Below are 24,503 nucleotides of genomic sequence, written 5' to 3'. Positions count from 1 at the left end.
GCAAACTAGTCAGTAAGTCGTGCAGTACTTCATGATAGATTTTTAAAGCAAATCCAAAAAAAAAAATTCACCAGAGAATTAATTTACTAAAGGGATGATCTAAAGGATTCCTAGCCTTTCAGTGTCACCCTAACTACTCCTGATATCTTCACAAACCTCAGATCCACAGAGGCAAACAAACAAAACCCAAGTCCCCTTTTAAGAATTCTCCTGTTTGGGGAAAGGGCGAACTCAAGAATGAAAAGGAAATAAGCCAGGGAATTGCCATCTCATTCCCAGTTCAGCCATATCATTCGAACTGTGATACCAGTGGTCTAGGGATAAAACTCAGGGGAGCTTTCAGAAGACTCTGATTTTTCCACCTTAATTTTGATTATTAGATTAGACCTTGACATTGAGTGGTTGGAATAAACAATATTTGAAATTATTTAATTTTGGTATGTTTTCCTTCCACCCAGAAAGTATCCACGATGGGCTGGGTTGTGGCTCAGTGGTAGAGCGCTTGCCTAACATGCATGGGGCTCTGAGTTCGATCCTCAGCACCACATAAAAACAAAATAATGTGTCCACCTAAAAAAATGATACATAAATAAATAAATATTTAAAAAGAAAGTATCCGCAAATCCCCAAAGAGGAAAAGGTTGAATAGCTGAGATAACATGGCTAGCAATGATATGGTTTCTGTCTCTCCAACCCTTCTCAGTCTTTGGCCAAACCACCAGTCTCACTCACATGCCCCACTAGAGGGCATGAACAGAAAAAGAAGTGGACTTGGACAAAAAAAAAAATATGAATAGAGGAGCTGGCATGTCCAAAGCTTGCCCATTCTCCCACCATTCTAAAACTGGCTGTCCTCAATTGCATTTTGTTTGATTTGTGAGGTTTTTTTATTTAGTTTGATTTAAATCACAAAATTATCAACCAAAATCAACACCACTTTCAGCCTTCCCAGCATTGTGAATTTATCTCTTCAGACCATTTTGGAACTTGGTCTGGGAATGTGGCTCAGTGGTAGAGCACTTACCTAACATGTAAGTGCATAGGTTTGATACCCAATCACAAAAAGAGACAGGGGGTGAGGGGGGAGAGAGAGAGGAGAGAGAGAGAGAGAGAGAGAGAGAGAGAGAGAGAGAGAGAGAGAGAGAGAGAGAGAGAGACTAAAAACCAGTCTGAAGAGATAAATATTTCCAACACTAGAATTTCTTATCTATAAGAAAGGACAAGCTGGGTGCAATGGTGCATGCCTGTAATTTCAGTGACTCAGGAGGTTGAAGAAGGAGGACCATTAATTCAAGCCCAGCCTCAGCAACTTAGTGAGAACCTGTCTCAAAATTAAAAAATAAAAAAGGCTGAGGATGTAGCTCAGAGGTAAAGCACCTCTGGGTCTAATCCACAGTACCAAAAAAAAACCAAGATTTTACAAAAAAAGATAGTAATAAATAAAACAGAAGGGGCATAAGACTGGCTCACAAAATTTTATGAAGAGTAGGAAAATAAAATGGTATTTACATAATTTTAAATACATGACAGTTGGAGAAATAGAAATGAGCTTCCAGGTGAGTGGCCTGCATATGCATATAAAACCTGCATATAACACCTGATATCACCATCTCAGAGCTCTGAGAAGTCCAGGTAACAAAGGACAAATGGACAACAGCCATGAGAGGATATTATGGAAAGTTCTAATAGAATTGTGATATTTCTTCCCACTCTATGTTTAGTCACTTATTCCCCAAATCTATTCCCATCTGTCAGCTACTGTGGAATCAGAGAACAAAGACACAAATATTCTTGGTATTTAAGTTGAAAGACACAAAAATATGTTAGATAAAAGGTCAACCAACCATTCCCTTGCTAAATTGGAAAGGATAGATGGGAGAAATTCAGGAGCTTTGGTTGTGAGCATGTGGGACTCTGCCTTTCTACCTTTCAACCCATGATCCATATTTTTTGTATTTTTATTGATGCTAAAACTTCCTCCTCTCGTTAAGTTTAGAGATGTGGCAGTAATGAAGAGTTGCTTCTTGCTTCCAGGTGTGGCTCAGAAATATCTAAAACATAATAAGGAGATAATTACCCACCCCCTAAAAAAAGTATCTAACTACCAAAGACCAGGAAAGGTAATATGGAAGTAGTAGACATTTCTCCTCAATTTCTTTGGCCTTAGAATGGCACAGGAGAACATCTGATCAATTCTGCATCTCTATTTAGAAATGAAAGAATATTAATTTACAATGATAGAGCAAGTGACCTGCTAAGGGTTCTATGAGTAGAAGAAGACACAGTTGAATGAGAAGATTCAGCAAGGCCAGTCTTGCCAGAAAGTGGATAAGAATGAGCCACATCATAATAGAACACTGAGTGCAGGAGAGGGGCAGGGAAAGAGGGAGAAAGAGAGGAGTGAGGTCAAGAAGGGATGATTTAACTATTGGGCAGGAGGTAAGGCAAGATACTATTGAGAAATAAATGCCTCTCCTTACCAATGCCACAATTGGTGCCAACCCCAACCATAATGAAAGACAAGACAGTGGGGATTGTGAATGGAATAAGATTTACACCTAAAGTGACAGAAATTACTGAATATCACTTCATTTACTGTTTAGTGAGTGAGGTTTCCACATCAAACTTAAATGGTAGCTTGAAAGAAAGAATTGTCAGCTATAAAAATATATAAATAGAGAAAAAGGTGATTTTTTATACTTCTGAGACTACAGATTAAAAAATTAATACATACAACCCACTAAGTAAAGATAAGATAGCAATGACATTATGATGAGTGTTATTGTTTGGATATGAAGTGTCTCCCAAAAGCTCCTGTGTTAATGCAGAAATATTCAGAGGTGAAATGATAAGATCATGAGAGCTATAACCTAATCCATCCAAACTAGTTTGAATGGACTGACTGGGTGGTAATTGTTGGCAGATGGGGCATGGCTAGTGGAGGTGGGTTCCTGGGTGTGCTCCCTGGAAGCATGCATCTTCCCTGTGGCCCCTTTCTCCCCCCACCCCTCTCCCTCCTTCCTTGCTAATATGAGGGGAGCAACTTCCGTCTGCAATGCTCTCCCCCATGATGTTCTGCCTCATCTTGTGCCCAGAGAAATGTAGTTGGCCATCTATGGACTGAGAGCTCTGAATTTGTAGAGTGCCAAATAAATCTTTCCTCCTCTAAATTGTTCTTATCAGGTATTTTGGTCACAACAATGCAAAAACTGACTAAAACACTGTGTCATACTGTATTTATGGCCAAGAGGAAAGACAGTGAACTCCATGCTGTGCCTACAACATATCCAAAGAAAATCTAGGCTAAAACTTACTCACTGATGCACCTCAGGAAATACCTGAAGACCACATGACTCTGAGTTACAGGAGGGACAAGTAGAGTGCATGTCTTTATGGATTAGACAAGTTTTATATTTTAACCAAAACCCATGGACCTTCATGTTCTTTGTTCTGCTACTTTTTTTCTGTTTTGTTTTTAATTCATTTACTTGTTCATTTTGTGGTTCTAGGTATTGAACCCATGGGCTCTTTAGCACTAAACTATACCCCAGTTATTTTTGTTTTATTTTATTTTTACTTTGAGATAGGCTCTCACTAAATTACTGAGACTGGCTTTGAACTTGTAATAACCCTTCCTCAGCCTCCAGAATCACTGAGATTACAAGTATGTGCCACTGTGTCCAGCTGCTCTGTTTTTACTTGAATGACTGGCCAAGTTGCTATGCTTTTCTATGCCTTGGTTTCCTAATCTAGAAAACAGGGCTAATAGCTGAGTACAGTGGCACATGCCTATAATCAAGCACCTAGGAAAGCTGAAGCAGGGGGATCACAGGTTTGAGGCCATCCTAGGCACTTTAGCAAGACCCTGTTTCAAAATAAATAAATAAATAAATAAAAATTACTGGGGGTGGTAAAGTGCTTGCCTAACATGCACAAGGCTCTGGGTTCAATCCATAGTACAAAAAAAATAGGGTTAATAATACTAACTACATTGTAGGGTCATTGGTGGGTTAAATCATATCCCCACATTTTATAAACAAAACAGTGTTTGACCCATATTAATACCTAATAATTATTGGATTATTTTTCAAACTTCTTAAAAGAGTATTTGACCTTCTTCTTTTCTCATTTCTTACTAACTGTATCTTAGATTTTTTTTTTCATCAAATATCAATGTTCCTTCCCTCTCTCTTTAGGATCAGAGTTTGCTTCCCCAGTCCTGAACTGGGCCTGACCATATGAATTGCTTTGATCAATAAAATGTGGATGCAAGTGGCAGTGTTCCTGTTTTAAAGGTGTTGTGCCTCTCTGTCACTTCCCAAATGCTTGTCCTTTGCCATAAAAAAAAGAAGAAGAAAAAGAAAAGAAAAAGAAAATGTTTCCAGAAACTACTAATCCTTCAACTGTGTCCCAGCAGGAGAGATACGTGAAGGAAGCCCAAAGCTAATAAATGTAATACCTGCCTCCCCACCTGACTCCAGGACCTAAAGCTTTTGTAGCTCCAAAATCTTTTTTTTTTTAATATTTATTTTTTAGTTCTCGGCGGACACAACATCTTTGTTGGTATGTGGTGCTGAGGATCGAACCCGGGCCGCACGCATGCCAGACGAGCGCGCTACCGCTTGAGCCACATCCCCAGCCCGCTCCAAAATCTTTTAAGCACCAAATCCTACAGTCTTTTTCACATTGGTCTTGGAAATAACTTTTTGTATTTGACAAAAGTTATTTCCCAGAGTGCAGGAAACAAAACAGACAGGTAAAAAGTAATTGACAAAATTCAACAGCCTTTTATAATAAAAACTCTGAACAAAACAGGAAGAGAAGGAAATTTCCTCCACACAATAAAGGCCATACATGAAAAACCTATGGCAAACATCATACTCAGTGGTTAAAATTTAAATCTTTTCCTCTAAGATCATAAACAAGGGAAGGATGCCCATTCTTGCCATTTCTATTCAATGAGATAATGGAAGTCCTTGACAGAGCACACAAGGAGAAAAAGAAATAAAAGCATCCAAATCAGAAGAGAAGTAAAATTATCTCATTTTGCAGATGATATGATCTTACATTGAAACCCTAAAGAATCCAAAAAAAACTATTATAGAAGTAATAAATGAATTTAGTAAATTTGCAAGATGCAAAAATCAACATGTAAAATTCAATTTAATTTCTGTACACTAATAGTAAAACTATCCAAAAATAAAATTAAACAAACAGTGCCAATTTATTATGGCATTAAGAATAAAACACATAGGAATTAATTTCATCAAAGAAATAAGAGCCTTGTACATTGAATAAAATAAAACATTGATGAAATAAATTACTGAAGACAAAAATAAATGAAAAGACATCCCATGTTCATGGATTAGAAGAAGTAATATTATTAAAATGTCCATTTACACATTTTACACTACACAAAATCATATACGGATTCAATGCAATCCTTACTAAAATCCCAATGGCATTCTTTATAGAAATGAGAAAGCATAGCATAGTATAAAGACATATTGTGGCTACAGTATAAAATTAATAACAGTCATAGGACCCATACTAAATGTCACTTAGCAATATGAGCAACCTGGTCTGGGGATTACTTGTTATGACAATTACTTATGACAATGAGACCTAAAAACCCTAGTTGCCCTAAAAACAAAACCATATCAGCACATATTCAACTTTTGTGAACTTAAGTTTACCCTTACAAGAATAGTTTAAAGTTCATTTATGAAAGAAATGTCTGGTAACTGGCTCAGACTGAATGCAGATGTAAGAAAGGGGTAAGAATTCCCCAAACTCTGATAATGATATAGAGATGGAGACTATCCCAATCAGGCAGTCATCTGACCCCTGAATATCTGTCCCATGCCACTGACCTCTTCTGCTATCCATCTTATAAAAGCACTGCCAGAATGTACTGCTTGAACACATGATAGTGCTCAAGACTCAACTTTGATGTCAATCAGACTGAAGGTGAAATGTTGCCCCTAGAAAACTGGTTAACTAGGACCACATGGGAGCCCTGTGTGTGACCAAAAAAAGCAATCCTAAAATTCAAACAAGACCACAAAAGACCTCAAAAGCCAAAATTTTGATCAAGAACAAAGCGAGAGTCATCACACTTACTGATTTCAAGATATATTATAAATCTTCAGTAATCAAAACATAATATTACTGGCATAAAAAACTGACTAATGGAACAGACTAGAGAGCCCCAAAATAAGTCTGCACATACATGGCCAACTAATCTTTGACAAGGGTGTCAAGAAGAACATGGGAAAAAAACTAGTCTCTTCAATAGTGGTGTTGGGGAAACTGGATATCCACATGCAAAATAATAAAATGGGACTCTTACACCAATCACAAAAACTAACTTAAAAGTCTTAGAAGAAACCATAAGGGAAAAGCTTCTTGACTTTGGCCAAGACAATGAATTCTTGGATCTGATTGAAAAAAGCAGAGACAACAAAGGCAAAAATTAGCAAATGGGATTACCTCAAACTGAAAACCTTCTGCACATCGAAGGAAACAATTAACAAAATGAAAATACAACCAGGCACGGTGGCACATACTTGTAATTCCAGTGGCTTGGGAGGCTGAGGCAGGAGGATCGCCAAGTTCAAAGCCAGCCTCAGCAACTTAGCAAGACACTGTCTCAAAATAAAATATAAAAAAGGGCTGGGGATGTGGTTAAGCACCCGTGAGTTCAATCCCTGTTATCAAAAAATGAAACTGCAATTCATACAAAGTGAGAAAATATTTGTAAACTATGTATTTGAAAAAAAAAACTAATATTAAAAATATATCAGAATCTCCATCTCAATAGCAGTAAACCAAGTAACTCAATTTTAAAGTAAGCAAACAGCCTAAACAGACATTTCTCCAAAGAAAACACACGAATAACCAACTAGTATATGAAACAAAGTTCAAAGTCATTAATTATCAGAAAATGCAAATCAAAAGGACAATGTGGCATCACCTTACAACTTCTCGAATGACTATTATCAAAAAAAAAAAAAGTGGTACCTATGATATGAGGAAAAGGAACTCTTACACCCTGTTGATGCTTCTTTTGGAAGCACTGATCTCTAGGAGAATTAGATCTGGGTCAGGAATTAAAAGACATAGTTAACTTTCCACTTGGCTTTGAGTCATCAATTTTTTTAATAAGAAAAAGGGAGTTGAGGGGTTGTGGCTCAGCAATAGAATATTTGCCTAGCATGTGCAAGGCACTAAGTTCGATCCTTAGCACCACATAAAAATAAATAAATAAAAGAAAGTTATTGTGTCTAACTGCAACTAAATATATATATATTTAAAAAAGAAAAAGATTAGGCTATATTTATGCATGTAGAATAAAGGTAACAGGGAGATAGAAATGGTGAGAATTAAGAATTCAAGTAGAAAAACTGTCAAGGAAGTGTTTTCTATTAGGATAGTAAAATTTGATGTCTGCTCATAGGCTAATCACTATCTCCAGGGGACTTGGGAACTATGATTATCTATGCTGTCATGAGCCCATTAGAGGATGGAGATAGGGCTACTGAGATTCAGGTGCCCTTAAGCCCAGCAGCTGGGAGGTCATTCCTAAAATACGACCTTTTTCACTTCCTGTTTTGATCAACCAGTGTTCTAGTTCCTACACCTATTTGTGCAGTACTTTGGTGTTGAGTTCACAATGTTCTTGTCTGTCTTAGTTCCTGGTATCATAACAGCCAAAATCAGCATTAATGTTGATGCGTCATCCAGCAGCCTGATCTCAAGTTTCTCTAATGTCTAATTCTAACCACTGGCATTCAACTTGATTTCAACATCATACTAATTATAGCAGCCCTCAAAAACTGGTTATTCATCTTATCCAAATGGTACTCCCACTGTCATTTCTGCTTGTGTTCTTCTTTCCTACCAGCTTCTCACTTTTTTCACTTGCACTATAACTATAAAATTCTAATTTTTTCTTCCCTCCTTTCCTGTATCACTTCCTCAGAGCTTCATATTATTTCTTTCTGTCCTGACTCCATGATGCATCATTTTAGCAACTCATGTCTGTGCCTTCAAGGTCTTTGCCACCTTGTTCTTTCAATGGATTCACAAGACTTATGGTCTACTTTCTACACTTGGATATCCAGAAGGTAAACTCTATCCAATTTTTGTTAGGTTTCAAACATAGCTTGACCCTCAGAACTATTATTTTTCTTTCTCTTTCTTTCTCCTCACGTGAATTTCTCTTATACTCCACAGAGAAACTCTTAACCATTTTTCCATGCCCAAAATTCTATCTCTATCTGTTCATTCATAACTTTAATATCTTTATTTCAGAATCACAGAAAAACTCTATCAGACTGATTCTATACCTGCAACGTGTGTGTGTGTGTGTGTGTTATGTGAATCTTTACCACCTCCTCCTGAAATTGGATTTATCAGTGTTTACCATTTTATCCTAAGGTTTTAACTTCTCCCACTCTATAAGTATAGACTATACCTATAGGCATAGATATTTTTCTGTCAATATAAGCTTGCTATTTTGGTCCATCACAAAAATCAAAATAAAATACTGATCATTCTCCCAGTTCCATTGTTCTGAATTTTATCTATAATCTTTTAAATCATGCTTATAAATTCATGAACTACTGATTCACCACTGGGCACTGTCAAGGTACAGAGATAATTAAAGACATACCCTCTGCCTGCAAATAGATTGTCCAGAGTGAATGCCAAATTCATAAGCAGATTAGTATATTATAATAGTGTAATGCAGTTTCACACTGCACACAGGGTACTTTAAGAACTCATAAGATGAAATGTAACGTGGGAAACATCAGAAGAAACTTACTCCAAAGCAATGGACTAATTCATAAGGGGTGATCCTTGAAGTGGTGATGCCCAGGTCCTTTAGTCTTTATCTACTATAACTTACCCAACATGGCACTCTTGATGATGTTTTTCTTTTTCATTAGACTCTGTTATTTGTATTTCCTAGATGTCATTTCTGAATCTAAAGACAACTCCACCCCAGTCTATTTGCAGTTTCCACTTCTACCATTCACTTTAATGATGCTATTTACACAATTCTGTCCTTAGGAATATTCCCTTCCCACTTTACATTCTTTCCTGGCATTATTTGATTTACCTCCATGAATCATAACCACCCATATGGTAATGACTCCCTAGTCAATGAAGCATATATTCAGCACATATCTCAAAAGCAATACACATCAAATTTAGTACATTTTTCATACCTTCACAAAACAAATAGTTATTAAAATACCTCCAAGGTATCAAACACTGAATAAAACCTATATCCATATGTCATATCCCATGCATTTTTCACATAAATAAATGTGAAACTCTCATAATCTTTATGTTTGTGCATGTGTCTAATGGCATAAATTAAATGATTAATATCATGAATATTTATTGCATGAAAATCATGCCTAGTCAATACCTCTCTTATGCAAGTCATTTTTACTTCCTTATTTAAAATAAGCAAAGGGCGAAACCAGAACAAATGTTTTCAAATGTTTTAACCCTGACTACATTATTTTTAAAACTCGTATATAAAAGCATAAACAAAAGTGATTAAAATGGACCTGCTCTGGATTAACTGGAGGCTTGAGAAGATATAGCCTATGCACCTAAGCCTCTCTTTTCCTCATCTCCCAGTAAGGCAATAGGAAATCCTACTCCTCAATCAGCAAGTTGGCTCTTATTCCTCGCCAAATAATGTCAAGTCCTAAAGTGCCTGAAGTGTTAAAGGTGCTTGCCTTATTTACATGTTCTACACACACACTGCCAGTCAAAGAACAACAAATACAAACACTGCCAAAATCATACCATATTGACCTTATTACAAGAAGTGTATTTGCTTCCTAGAACTAAGATATTTACTTATTGACAAGCCATCAAATATTCAGAAATCAGTTACATCTAGATTTAACTTCTCTCCAAGATGACATTTAGAGATAATGCCTATTCCTACCTCAAAGGGCTTAAGGGAAGGATCCAGAACAGGTGCTGTTCATTTCTGGAATCTCTCTCACCTCACTCAGTGCCTGGCACTCACTTCTCACTAAAGAAATGGTGAATAAGTAAATGTTTTGTTGACCTCTGAATTACTTGAGTTAAATCAAGGGTAACATGTCATCTGTGTTTGATACTTACATGTAAACTTCATTGAAATGTTGCTAATTCTTCCTTGACTCAAATAATAAGTTTTGATTTTAGACATTTTATGAATTATTTAAAATAATTCACCAAATGCCTGAATTATTACCTCCTTAACAAATCTTTAAAAATTCAAGCCAGCTGGGTGCACTGACACATGCCTATAATCCCAGAAACTTGGAAGGCTGAGGCAGGGGGACCATAAATTTGAGGCCAGCCCCCAGAAACTTAGCAAGGTTCTAAGCAATTTAGCAAGACCCTGTCTCAAAATAAAAAACAAAAGGGCTGAGGGTATGGCTCAGTGGTAAAGCATCCCAGGATTCAATCCCCAGTACCAAAAAAATGTTTTAAATGTATTATATGCTTGAAATACAAACTCAAAGCTCAATAATTTTCCCAGGGTAGAGCCATCTCCTCTCATTAAATTATTAAAATGGATGATCCTTTTGTAAAAATAAGGAAACCTCAAATGTACACTAGAAAATGATCTATATTCAGTAATATGTCACAGCTCATTCTCCTGAACAGCTCCCAATAGATATTCTCAACCTCGCACTGCCATAAAGAGAATGTCCATTTCCCAACAGAGTAATTTTTCCTTAAATCTCTTTCTTTTTCTCCCCTTCTTCATCTCCACCCCAACCCTAATAAGAATTCTCTTTTAGCTGGGCATGATGGCAAGTTAGGAGGCTAAGGCAGGAGGACCATGAGTGCAAAGCCAGTCTCATCAACTTAGCAAGGTTCTAAGCAATTTAGTAAGATTCTGACTCAAAATAAAATATAAAAAATGGGATGGAGGCTGGGGATGTAGTTCAGTGGTTAAGCGCCTCTGAGTTCAATCCTCAATACCCAAAAAAAAAAAAAAGAGTTATTTTAGTCTTTAAGTGATTATTTTAAATCAGAGACCTCAAATGTGGCTTTGAAGATAGTCTCCTGTGCCTCTGGAAACTGGAAACTGGTGAGTGAGTCCAGAGCTTGTCTTCAGGCTGAGACTTCAGGGAATCCATGGCATGGGCCCAGCTTCCCCTGGGTGCCTGACTCAGCTGTGGCTGCCTAAGCACAGATGACCTTCTGATTGGTTCCACCAGAGAGTTTTTTCTTCAAGTGACTTATAGAAGAGTATTCAAAATCTCAGAAGAAATAAATGGAGAAAAGGCATGTTGCCATACCTGTAAGCGTAAGAGATGATTTTGAAGAAATGCATACCTGTTTTTCAGAACATGAGTTTTAGAGAAAATATCCTTATTTTTCCACATAATATCCTGCATGGCAGAATGGCTCCACTCCAGATTAAGGTATTCAGGAGAATATTCCTAGATCTGTGATATATCCAGTGCTTCCAGAGCTCATATTATTCTGTCCTTTGCTCATATATCAAAGAGAAAAGCCTGGGCTGGGGATATAGCTCAGTTGGTACAGTGCTTCCCTTGCATGCATAAGGCCCTGGGTTCAATCCCCAGCACCACCAGAGAGAGAGAGAGAGAAAATAAGTCTAACTACACTGTAAGGAATCAGACTCCTGCAGTTGAGGTTCTTTGGTAAGAAGACTTTGCCTGTGATGTGTCTACCTCATAATGAGAAAGACAGAACATGTGCAACTGCCTCCTCCAAGAAAAGCCAGGAGAATGGTAATGACCTCTGATTTCCCAGTGTTCTCTCTGGGCTTCTGCCTACAAAGTTCTGTGTATTTTTTGTTGGTTTGGGGGTTTTTTAATAATCTTTGTTTTATTTACTTATTTTATGTGGTGCTAAGAATCAAACCCAGTGCCTCACATATGCAAGGCAAGGGCTCAACTAATAAGCTACAACCCCAGCCCCGGGTACATTTTTAATCATGCTGCTGATCCCCTCCCTTCCCCACCTTCATCTCCCACACTTCATGATCTGTTCCATTCATCCTGTTCTCCCCTTCCTTCTTCTCTAAGCTAGGATGAGAAGCCTCCTAGTTCCTCTCAGGACATTTCCCACTTTAGGGGACCCATTTCTACCAGCTGCCTTGGACACTTTCTCAGAAGGGTCTTTATTCATTTTCTGCTTAACACTGAGAACAGTGAAGGTTAACCCTCAGCCCCCTGGATCCTCCACATGCTCCCACCCTCTGCACACAGTCCTCGTGTGTTTCTTCACTCCAAGAATGTATTTAAGAATGGGTGTGAGAAAGTCACTCTGTCAGGCAGCTAAAACATCTCTCATTTTATAAAAGCCTGTTGTTAAATAACTCATCCTTTAAGCAAGATCAGGTAAGTAAGATATTATCTCCATCAGAGTTGTTCTTCTTAACTTTGGCTTGATAGTTAAGTCAGTGAATAGAATCCATGATTTTTATCTTTTAACAGTGAAATTAGGTAATATTTTTACTTTAGTGAATGAACTTTCTGAGAGCCACAAAATCATAAACCTACCCAATATTCTGTCTTATCTCTTTTTAAGAGAAACTGATCAAATGACCAGGTGTGCCATTGACACAGAGTGTCTGTGTTGGTAAGATGGTGATACAGGTGTTTATCTAAGACCATCTGAAATCCTCTTTTACTTCTCCCACCCTTCTGTGATCAATCTCCCCTTCTTTATCTTTCCCTATTTTCACCCCCTTTTCAAATTTGTGCATCTTCTCAGGATCAAATCAGTCAATATCTTCCCTTTTGAAAAATGACTGCAAGTTTGACTTGGTTGCTTTTTTTTTTAATCAAAAGAGCATGAAACAGAACTGTATTTGCCACTAAATTCCATGATCTGTTCCATTTATCCTCAAATATTTTAATTTTATAAGATTTCTGGAGAATACTTTCTGTCCTGCCTAGTCATACTTTGTACGAAGGAAGGCATAACTATTTCTTGCATTTGATTTTCAAGTGATCACAAAGAAAGGAGTTTCTTAAAATCTTAATTTTGCCTCAAATACTTTCAAATGGCTAAAAAAACTGGTAGAATATCCAAATTCTAAAATTGCTAAAAAATCTATACAACCTCTTGTTTGAATTTTGAGTAAATTTTTCTCTGTACATTTTGGTATTTTTACATTTTCTACAGTGAATGCCTTTTTAGTTTAAAAACAGAAATAGATGGGTAAATAGGTATGAAACTTTACAGTTATATGTCAGAAAGAAAAATTATTTTTAAAAATGTAAGTACATGAATAAGTAAAATTTTAAAAGAAAAATTATATACATATAAATACATAGAAATATATTAGTGTATTTATAGTAAGATTAGTTTAGGTTTTGACTTGCAAAATCAGTTTTATCAATATACCCTGTGTACATATGTAACTGGTGGGATTCTATATCATGTATAACCAGAAGAATGAGGAATTATACTCCATCTATGTATGATGTATCACAGTGAATTCTACTGTCATGTATAACTAATTAAAACAAATTTTTAAAAAAGTTTTATGACAACCACATTATTAAAAGAAAAGAGCACTTTAAAGACTATTTAAAAAATTATATAAAGATACTCTTATTTCAGAACTCAAACTGGTGAAGAATGTCTACTATGAACAGGAAGGTAAATTCTATTTTCCACCAAGAGATTCTGTCTTAATATCAGCTATATGAAAAACAATGTGACTTTAAATTTTGTTTATAAAATATTTTTATCAAAAAAATTACTTTATCTGGTCTGTTCTTCCACAAAAATAGATTTCAAAGCCATCCTTTCTTTTTGATGGTGCTTATACAATATTCTAATACCTTGAAAATAAAGTTGTTACAAAGAAATATTTAATTGATATTTGATAACAAAAAAATATTTAATTGACTTTTTTATGCCTACTTGGTTTAGAATTTGAGTGAAATTGTTTGACACTGGCCACTCAAGAAATTTCAGACATTAGTTTGAGATGGAAGGTGGCAGAGTAGGAAACTCCTTTCTTTGCTATCACTTGAAAATCAAATACAAGAAATAGCTACTGCCTTCCTTCATTCAAAGTATGACAGAAAGGATTCTCCAGAAATCTTACAATGTTCTTAACATGAGAGCTTGAAGCCCCTGTGGACATCGTGGTCGGGTCCACCTTGTGAAAGCAAGCGGAAGAACAGAAGGAATTTTTTAGGATAGCCTTATCCACAAACATCCTAAAATACCCAAATCTTTGGAGAGGATGGCTTCCATTTATCATTTGACTTTGCTTGTGTGGATATCAAATAAAGTGTTTGCTTTCAACAGTATTTACGCTTTACCTATGCAGGGTTTTCAAGAATAACTCCTTCAGCTGACTATGTCTCACCATCGCTGGATCTAAGCTCTCACCCTGTGGGCACACGAAGGTGAACTTTGCCCTGTTTGTGCAGGCATACAGGTAACCTAGTCCAAGATGGACTTAAGTATGGGATGATGGATTAGTTAAAAGGATAAGAATTTAAGCTTCTATTGATAAGTCAGCACCAGGTTACAGACTGTGGATGAGACCAGAAGGGTGAGAATCAGGGCCATCTAGATCAGCAAGATTAAATATTTTTGTGATCATGGAAACCTCCTACCATGAAAATGGAATATGGAAGGCAAACAAAAACAGAATCCTAGTGAATTAAACTAAAAATGGCAACTAAAAACAGCTTCTTCATATAAGATAATGAATTACTACATAGTCTCATAAATTAGGGTTCAAATTTTTTAGTATATTATCATAATTTTTAGTACATGATCATAAACTGTACATTACCCTAGTCCTCTTGAACACACAGTTTATAACTAGAGTAAGAGAATGCAAGAAAGTTTAAAAAGAAAATTATAAGGCTTTTCATTCAGACCACCATGGGATAATAATGCATCCACAATGGATCCAGAAGTAACAGCAAGTGTTTATAGATTCTACAAAAAGAAAAAAAAATGAGAGCATCAGAGGACACTGCTACTGCATGAATGAAAGGACACATTCTGTACTGATAAAAGCATCCTTGAATTCAGTAGTAGTGGCCCTTATGCAACATGGATAGCCTGCATGGCAACTTAGATGGACAACAAGATCAGCAATACTGAATACACCACAGTGAACATAGAAAAACAAATTAAAAAATTAAAAAGATTTTTTTAAAAAAGATCAGCAATACTTCTGCTGGGCACTAGTGCTATTGGGGCACTGGAGTAAAAGGATGTGATTGTGCCTGAAGTGGTCAAGAGTTCTTGTCTGCAGCACATGTGACATACTATAGAGACAATTCCAGAATAATCCGAAACACAGAAAGAGTAGGGACAGAACAAAAAAAAAAGTCCTGATTTATGATTGTTGTTGTTTAGTTAGGGTCCATGTTCTCAAGGGGCTGACATTCTAGAATGGGAAAAAACTGGGGTACATGCTCAACATGAGAAAAGAAGCAGAATTCAGACTATATAATGGGACAAGAGAAGCTGTGGGCTAGAGAAGGGAGCTGTGAGAAGAGCTATTTGAAAAAGCAGGTTTAGAGGTGACACTGGAAAGCCCATGAAGGTTTGGATTAGTGAAATTAAGAGGAAAGTATTTAAAGTAGAGAAAATGTGAGAACAGACACAGAAACAGACTTTCTGGTATCAAAGGCCACCAAAATGACTGAAAAGTTAAGGGCGAATGAGGAAGAGCTCCAAATGTCAAAGTAAGAAAAATGTTATCGTGGACCAAGCCTAATACTGAAATGATACTTAGAAAAGAAAAACCATAAACTTTTTATGGTTCCTTTACATGTCAACATAACATTACAAAATATCCCTGAATATCAGACTTCTCACAGGAAAAATCAGGATAAATCTTCTCCCAGAGATAAGAATTTCCTGACAGTTCTCACAGAATTACCTTGGAGCACCAGTACTTTTGCCTTTGTGGGCCCTCTTTCCACTAAAAAATTAAAATTTACCTGTTATGACTGCATAGTTAAAAAGATAAATACATTCCGATTATATTCAGTTTTCCCTTGTGGTCTTAAAAGAAATAAAGACATTTCCATCAGCCATAGAAGAATTAGAGCCCCAGGCAGTGTGCCCACGGTGCCTGAAGGAGTCAGGCCTGATTAAGGAGTCACTGGATAATTTTTAACAAAAAATAAGGATTGAAAATTTGAGAAGAGAAGATGTGGAAGACCATTATAGATATGCTCTAGAATTTGCAGGATTTCTGAACTATAGAAAGAATGCAAAAAAAAAAAAAAAGCTAAATACCGTGAAGGTATAAGTAAGCCAGAGATACTCATTTTTCCAGGAGAACCCAGGGGAGAAGGAATAGGATTCTCTGAAACATGTGAAGACTGTGACCCAACATCACTGATAATGAAGCAGAATAAAAACTCTCACTGATATTCAAGTAAGGATAGCTCTGAGAAGGCAAAGCAGAAAGGGATGTATGAGAAAAAGGAGTGATACCCTGAAGGAGAAAGGGACAATTATAGGAGATCTCACTCCTCTTTCTGTTTTATTCCAAGGAAATAACATCCACAAATGGCCTTGAGGAACCACAGCACCATCACTGGGTTTATCCTCACTGGACTGTCTGACAACCCCCAGACTGAGGCTCTGCTTTTCGTGCTATTCCTGGGGATTTACATCCTGACCATGATGGGCAACTTGACAATGCTGCTGGTGATCGGGGCTGACTCCCACCTCCACACACCCATGTACTTCTTCTTGAGCAACCTGTCATTCCTGGATCTGTGCTTCTCTTCTGTCACTGTGCCCAAGTTGCTGAAAGACCTCCTGTCTGAGAAGAAAACCATCTCAGTAGAGGGCTGCCTGACTCAGGTCTTTTTTGTGTTTATCACTGCAGGGACTGAAGCCTTTCTTCTTTCAATGATGGCTTATGACCGCTATGCCGCCATCTGCCACCCACTGCTTTATGGCCAGAAAATGAGCAATGAGCTCTGTGTGAAGCTGGTGCTGGTCTCATGGGGCCTGGCCTCTCTCAATTCAGTAGTCATTGTGCTCTTGGCCGTGAATCTGGACTTCTGTGACGCCCAAACCATACACCACTACACCTGTGAGCTTCCCTCTCTCTTCCCCCTGTCTTGCTCTGATATTTCCATCAATATCGACATCTTGATCTGCTCCACCTTGCTGCATGGGCTTGGGACCTTTCTCCCTATCTTCTTCTCTTACACCCGCATTGTGTCCACTATCCTGAGCATGAGCTCCACCACAGGCAGAAGCAAGGCATTTAACACCTGCTCCTCTCACCTTATTGCAGTGATCCTGTTCTTCGGGTCAGGTTTGGTTCGCTATCTTATGCCAACCTCTGGTTCATCCCTAGATTTGCTCGCCTCCTTGCAGTACGGCGCAGTCACCCCCATGCTGAATCCCCTCATCTACAGCCTGAAGAACCAGGAGGTGAAGGCAGCTGTGAAAAGGACATTGAGGAAATGTCTTCATTATTTTGGGTCATGAACAAGAACCCAGAATGGTGGGAAATGATTTTGTATTGCCAAGTGCTTGAACCTGAGGTAGATTTTTGACCACTAACTTGAAGGGAGCCCTGTACCACTCTTCCTAGCCGGTGATGGAAAATGAAATACACAAAATTATATTAAGTGTATCCTGTAGATCTATGGTCTGTTTTTTCTTTGTTCTTCTCTTTTATACCACTTTCTTCCTAAGTTGCACCTCCTGAATTGATCATTTATGTCTTATTTTTCACCCATATTGTTTTGTCTTCTTGATCAACTGCTTTGATTTATTTTTTCCCAATATATTGTCTCCTACAACTGTTAGACGATTTTATTTCTTCTTTGTCCTTGTAAGCAATAGTGGTAAATCTGTTTTTATGGATTTCAAGTTTTAAAACAAAATATGTTTATACTTCTTATGAAAGACTACAAATTTATTTCATTTTGATAATTTCCCTCTTCCCTCTGTCACTTGCATTCTTCAATTTTTTTCTACATTCTTGAATTTTTTCCCCCTGGATATCTTTAAAAAATCATTATTTCTACATTATGTAACTTTTTTTTCAGTACGAGGGATTGTCAGGGGTGCTTAACCACTGACCTACATTCCCAGCCCTTTCTATCCTTTATTTTGAGATAGGCTTTCTCTAAGTTTCCCAGGCTGTACTTGAACTTGTGAGTCTCATGCCTCAGTCGGCTAACTGGCATTACAAGTGTGCCCCATCACATCTAGTTTACTATGTAACCATTGAATCAATTAAATTCTGAGTCTAATCATAGTTTTTATAGCTTTTAGGCCTTATTCTATGTTTAAATTTATTTAATATTCACTGAAATCTCTTTCACAGCACATTTTGATTTTTTATTTTTTTATTCTTTCGGTGCAGGGGATTGAACCCAGAATCTCATGAACATTCCTGTTAAGAATACCTGTGGAGTAGATGGGATAAAAAGAGAAGATGGGGGGGAGGGGGGATAGTAGAGGATAGGAAAGATAGCAGAATACAACAGTTACTAGTATGGCATTATGTAAAAATGTGTATGTGTAACCGATGTGATTCTGCAATCTGTATTTGGGGTAAAAATGGGAGTTCATAATTCACTTGAAACTAATGTTTGAAATATGATATGTCAAGAGCCTTGTAATGTTTTGAACAACCAATAAAAAAAAAGAATACCTGTGGAGAAAACCTGTAAAGAGGCAGAGAAAGGACAGACACACACACACACACACACAAACACACAGCGTAGAAGCAGGCAGTGTTTATTAACCCAGAAAAAGATTACATTTTACTTATTACCATGACTACATTCTAACTATTATTCCTTTAACCCTGAGTGCTAGCTAACTGAGGTAGGTTCCAGGTTAATACAAACACAGAGCCCCTTCTCTCCAAGGATATCACCATGGAAACTAGATAGTGCACCTGCATAGTTATCCTAATAGCTTCAAGGGGAAAGTGCAGGGCATTCCAAGCCTGGGAAATAGGGTAATTCATGAAGAACATTGCTATAGCAGCCAGGCATCCCATGCTTTTGCACAGGAGTTTCCCAGTAGCCAGATATTCCATGTCTTGCACAGAAACTTCTAGCAGCCAAGAATTCTGTGTCTTTGCACAGAAACTTCCTAGTTGCCAAGCATGTCACAATCACAAAGTTAGACCCCAATTCCAAACACAGAACTCCCACATTCCTCTATTTTTACTTCCTCTTTTCCACAGTAGAGCACAAAGGTTAGATGCATTGTCATAGAAAACCAGTTGCCTTGGCTCTTAACCTTGGTCATGTAAGTTCATAGCCTCAGTAAAGTACTTCTTAACTCCTCTGTGCCTCAATTTCCTATATGTAAAGGGACAATAATAGCACCTACATCATATAGCTATTGTGAGGATTAAATGAAATGCTACATGTAAAGCACTACCACACTAAGAGCCACCATTTGAGTGTACTCACCATTATTAATGAGTTCTTTATTCTGGTTTTATTTTTTTAGTAAGTACTTATTTAAAGTGGGGGAGTGATCATTATAACATATTCCTAGACCTTGCATATCCAAGAATATATATTTTTACTCTACATATGAATGAAAGCTTGCCAAAGTATAGAATTTTAGGTTCCATCTTTTTTTCCTTAATATATATTGTGTATTGTCATCTAATGCTCTTCAAAAGTATAAGGACAGCATGGCCCTTTTGCCACAAACAAAAGATAAGAAACAAAATAGCACCAAAAAGCACAAAAGTAGTAAAAATAAAGTTTAAAAATTATGACATCAACCAGGGTAGCAGTCACCACTGCTGGGCTGCTAGCCAGAGGCACCTGGGCACCAGATGGTGTTGACAGGGGAGCAGGAGCCGGACCTGAGTGGGTGTATTCCAGAGAACAAGTCTTCAAATACCTTTGCGGTATTTGACTCTGAGCTGTCAGGGGACTCAGGCTTATGAAAAAGTACTGTCACACAAAATAGTGGCTAATAAAAGCAACAAGAAAGAAAATAAAAAGCAGGGAAAATAAGTAAAAGCACTAGAGAAAACTATGAGATTTATTCAATCTTTTGACAAAAATGATCCCATGTTATAATGCAACACTCAACAATCTCTCCATCTCTAGCGGAACTTGAGGCTGTTCAAAAACAGTGTCCACTGTTGAATGAGCTCTTTAACATGTCTCAGATTGCCTGGATGAAACAAATAAAGACACAAAAGCAGGTGAGACAAAAGTAATGAAAGATAAGCCGAAGAAAACTATTCCAAGGTGGCCAGACATGGTGGGGTATGATGAGGATTGGCTGGTTGCAAAAGCTTGCTGATTAAAGATGATATGGACTTGGAGCTGGTGTTAATGTGTAAAGCCAAACCCACAGAGACCCTGTTAAATACAAAGATAACCTTTCTACTCAGATTCAGAAACTCACAGAAAAGAAATATCACGTGGGATAATATATAAATGAGGTAGCTATTATAGTTCAGAACACAAAAGAGCCTGAGCTTTGAAAGTGATAATTTCCTCCCATCTACTTAGGGATGAATTAGGAAAGTAGCATGGAGAAAATGCTGGGATGAAGATCCTATGGACTGTGGATGTGTAACCGACGTGATTCTGCAATCTGCATTTGGGGTAAAATTGGGAGTTCATAACCCACTTCAATCTAATGTATGAAATATGATATGTCAAGAGCTTTGTAATGTTGTGAACAACCAATAAAAAAAAAAAGATCCTATGGACTTACTGGGAGAAATGCCTTAAAGGCTTCATGTTTTTTCCATGTGCCAAATGGTTTCAGACAAGGACACATGGATTAAAAGCATGTGTAATTTTCCTCCATATCCTGCATGGTTTATAACAAAGTCCCTACATGGGCACCATTAAAATGATGGCCCCTAGAACTTACATGTAGAATGTCAACAGGTATTTGTAACAGACTTTTGAGTGTTGGGCATGATACTGGTGGGGTCTCCAGTTGAGATCCAGGATATTACCATCCTGAACAAAGAATTGAGCAAATCATGCAGAAGTAACAGGCAGAGCAGAGATGTATGGGAAGTGAAAGTGAAAGTCACACACTCCATAAAATAGAGAGGAGTGAACTAAGCAAGAGAGTGGCTCAAGGTCCACATGTCTGAGTGAGTCTTATCTTGAATGCTAAGCTGTGCCTAGGTCCCCTCTCCACATGGACCTGATGGAAGACCTTGACCCATTCCTTTCCACTGGTTACCTTATTTTCACCTAATTAGAATTCAGAGCCTGTGGCATAACAGCCATGGGCGATAAGCCCTCAGTGGCAGAGTTGTCATGGTAATGGGACTTATCATAAATAGGGACATAATGACTCATCTGTCTTGTACTCCAGCCAGCATTTTTCTTGTACTCTGCCTCCACCATCTTGATGTCCCTAAACTTCTACCACAGGGAGGTCCTGAGACCAGTAATAGAGTGTTTGGCATCTACTTCCTGGGGGTCCTGGTCTTCATGATTCTTGTGAGAGAGACTCGGAAGATGCTCTGAGCTGTATAACCATCCAACAAAAAGAAGACATACCCTCAGTGCACAGCTTGCGCTCAGATTATCAGCCTTTGGCCAGATTTATAAATTGCTGGAGACAAGCCTTTTCAGAGTATTCCTGGTCAATTACTAATAGAAGGTACTACTTCAGCTCTAAAGAAACCATTTGGAGATTTATTGGGCTCTTTATCTTTAAGGATGATAAATTCTGGGCACGGTGGCACATGCCTGTAATCCCAGTAGGCTGAGGCAGGAGGATCACAAATTCAAAGCCAGAGCCTCAGCAACTGAGAGACACTAAACAACTCAATGAGACGCTGTCTCTAAATAAAATACAAAATAGGATAACTGTAATTATGTGGATTAGTCTCTGTGTCCTCTATTCTGTACCATTGGTCTACCAGTCCATTTTGGTGCCAATACTATGCTGTTTTTGTTACTATTGCTGTGTAATATAGTTTAAGAGCTGGTATAGTGATGCCACCTGCTTCACTCTTCTTGCTAAGGATTGCTTTAGCTATCCTGGGTCTCTTATTTTTCCAGATGAATTTCATGATTGCTTTTTTCTATTTCTATGAGGAATGTCATTGGGATTTTGATTGGAGTTGCATTAAATCTGTATAACACTTTTGGTAGTATGGCCATTTTGACAATGTTAATTCTGCCTATCCAAAAACAAGGGAGATCTTTCCATCTTCTAAGGTCTTCTTTAATTTCTTTCTTTAGCATTCTGTAGTTTTTGTTTTAGAGGACTTTTACATCTTTTGTTGATTCCCAAGGGGTTTTTTTTGTTTTGTTTTTGAGGTTATTGTGAATGGGGTAGTTTTCCTCATTTCCCTTTCAGAGGATTTGTCACTGATATACATAAATGCCTTTGATTTAGGGTGTTGATTTCATATCCTGCTACTTTTCTGAATTTATTCACTAGTTTTAGAAATTTTCTGGTGGAATTTTTTGGGTCTTCTAGGTATACAATCATATCATTAGCAAATAGTGCTAATTTGAGTTCTTTTCTGATTTGTATCCATTTAATTTCTTTCATCTGTCTAATTGCTCTGGCAGCATACTACAGGGACACAGCCAAATCAATGTTTCTAGCAGCATGATTCACAATAGCTAAACTGTGGAATCAACCTATATGCCCTTCAGTAGAAGAATAGATAAAGAAAATGTGAGATATATATATATGCATATGCACACACACAAATGGAATATTACTCAGCATTTGCAAGTAAATGGATGGAGTTGGAGAACATAATGCTAAGTGAAGTTAGCCATTCCCAGAAAACCAAATGCCAAATGTTTTCTCTGATATAAGGAGGTTGATTCATAGTGGGGTTGGGAGGAGGAGCATGGGAGGATTAGATGAACTCTAGATAAGGCAAAAGGATAGGAGGGGAAGAGAGGGGGAATGAGGGTAAAAAAGATGGTGGAATGAGGTAAATATCATTACCCTAAGTACATGTATGAAGACACCAATGGTATGAATATACTTTATATACAACCAGAGATATGAAAAATTGTGCTCTAATGTGTAACATGAATTGTAATGCATTGTGCTGTCATATATAACAAATTAGAATAAAAAATAAACTTTAAAAAAATACAAAATAGGGCTGGAGATGTGGCTCTGTGGTTAAATGCCTCTGAGTTCAAGCCCCAGTACCTACCCCAATCCCCAAAAAAATGATCTCCATAAAAAGATGAAACAAATTTTAAGGAAAATCCTAGATAGTCAAGCAGTAGATCTTATGAATGTACTCACGAGGCTAAGTCAGATCAGACCTGGGCTTCAGCATAAGCTCCTGTCTCAGTCTTCCCCTGTCCATACCCCAGTCTTCACAATGTCTGTAGGTGTGGATGGCTCAACATATGAAGCCTCAGGACCATTTAAGAAAACAGCACCCTTCAGATAGCAGTGAAGGCATTATAGGCCATGGGATACCCAGCAGGATTTGATAAAGCTGCTGAATGTATGAATTCCAATGAAAAATCAGATAATGAAAGAAAAAATGAAAGTGACTTCAAACTCAAGCAGTAATACTAGAAATTCTACAACTGAAACATCCAGTACCTTAGAGGTAAGAACCCAGGTCTCTGTCCTCTCAGCAAGTGACAAAAATCATACAGTGAAACTCTACGAAAAAAGAAGAGGTCTCAAGTGTGTGCTCCTCTCAGAGACCAGTGGAAGCCTTGACAAGCACTTCGTGATGGAGTAAAAGTACACGTACAGAAGTTCAGAGGCACAGGTCCAAATAAGAAAGGGGCAAAGGCAAGTGCCATTTTAGCTGACCTGGACAAGCTGGTTTTTTGGATTCAATGTGGCAAATAATAAAAGAAAAAGATTATTCCTCAGGCAAAGAATGTTGTGAATGCAGCCGTGTCCACAGTAGTTGAAGAGTTGGGGATAGAGGAAGAGGAACTCAGGACCCCAGGGAGCTTGCCTTGGGGCTTCAGTGGCTCCTGGCTGCACAGCTCCAGTCTGTGGAACACCATGGGGTTACAGCTCAGCCGCCCCTGCCTGTGGTTTGTCCAAGAAAATGGCTCTGTTATCCATTAGGAAATTCCCAACTATCCATTCCCCACCCCTCATTTTTAGCAAATGACAGAAGATCTTTCTTACTGAACAATACAATATAGTACAATATGTCAGACAAAAAGCATTTTTCTTTCTTTGATCATATACTTGACCAAAATTATTTGTAAAGATCATCTTTCCTGCCTTTTTATTTTAACAAGTACAGATTTAGTTCTCTAAAATTTGAAAACAAACAAAAAAGAAACCAGTTCTATGAAATAGCACTTCACCTCTGAAAAACAATGTGTATCAGCCCTTCTGTTCTAGAGAAATAAATGTCTAGTAGTTAAAGTTTAAGTTTTAAGAAAGTATCCACTTATGTAAAATTAAATTTGTGAAAGATATAGAGTCTCAAACACTGTTCACAAATAAATTGCTTTATAATAAAAAATAACATCGCAGAAAAGGCAATAAGC

General features: G+C 37.6%; 1 protein-coding gene, 1 non-coding gene and 1 pseudogene across 2 annotated transcripts; all 3 read left to right on the top strand.

Moving 5' to 3' along the window:
* The first annotated feature begins 476 nt into the window (after positions 1–476).
* Trnav-aac (transfer RNA valine (anticodon AAC)) lies at positions 477–548 on the top strand. Its single transcript has one exon. It is a non-coding gene; the product is annotated as a tRNA-Val (tRNA).
* A 16,021-nt stretch (positions 549–16,569) lies between these two features.
* Positions 16,570–17,508, top strand: LOC101975972 (olfactory receptor 8S1). The gene has a single exon (XM_005325106.1). The coding sequence runs from the start codon at positions 16,570–16,572 to the stop codon at positions 17,506–17,508; it is 939 nt and encodes a 312-aa protein (XP_005325163.1).
* Positions 17,509–20,042: 2,534 nt separating this feature from the next.
* Positions 20,043–24,115, top strand: LOC101976258 (spermatid perinuclear RNA-binding protein-like; annotated as a pseudogene).
* The last annotated feature ends 388 nt before the right edge of the window (positions 24,116–24,503 follow it).

This window comes from Ictidomys tridecemlineatus, chromosome 6 (genome assembly GCF_052094955.1).
Source record: "Ictidomys tridecemlineatus isolate mIctTri1 chromosome 6, mIctTri1.hap1, whole genome shotgun sequence".
Classification (NCBI taxonomy): Eukaryota; Metazoa; Chordata; class Mammalia; order Rodentia; family Sciuridae; genus Ictidomys; species Ictidomys tridecemlineatus.
Note: the sequence above shows the minus strand (reverse complement) of the source record. Positions and strands in the feature narration are given on the sequence as shown.

What these genes read in the sequence shown, in the direction of transcription:
- LOC101975972 (XM_005325106.1), top strand. Translation starts at nt 16,570, where the DNA reads ATGGCCTTGAGGAACCACAGCACCATCACTGGGTTTATCCTCACTGGA.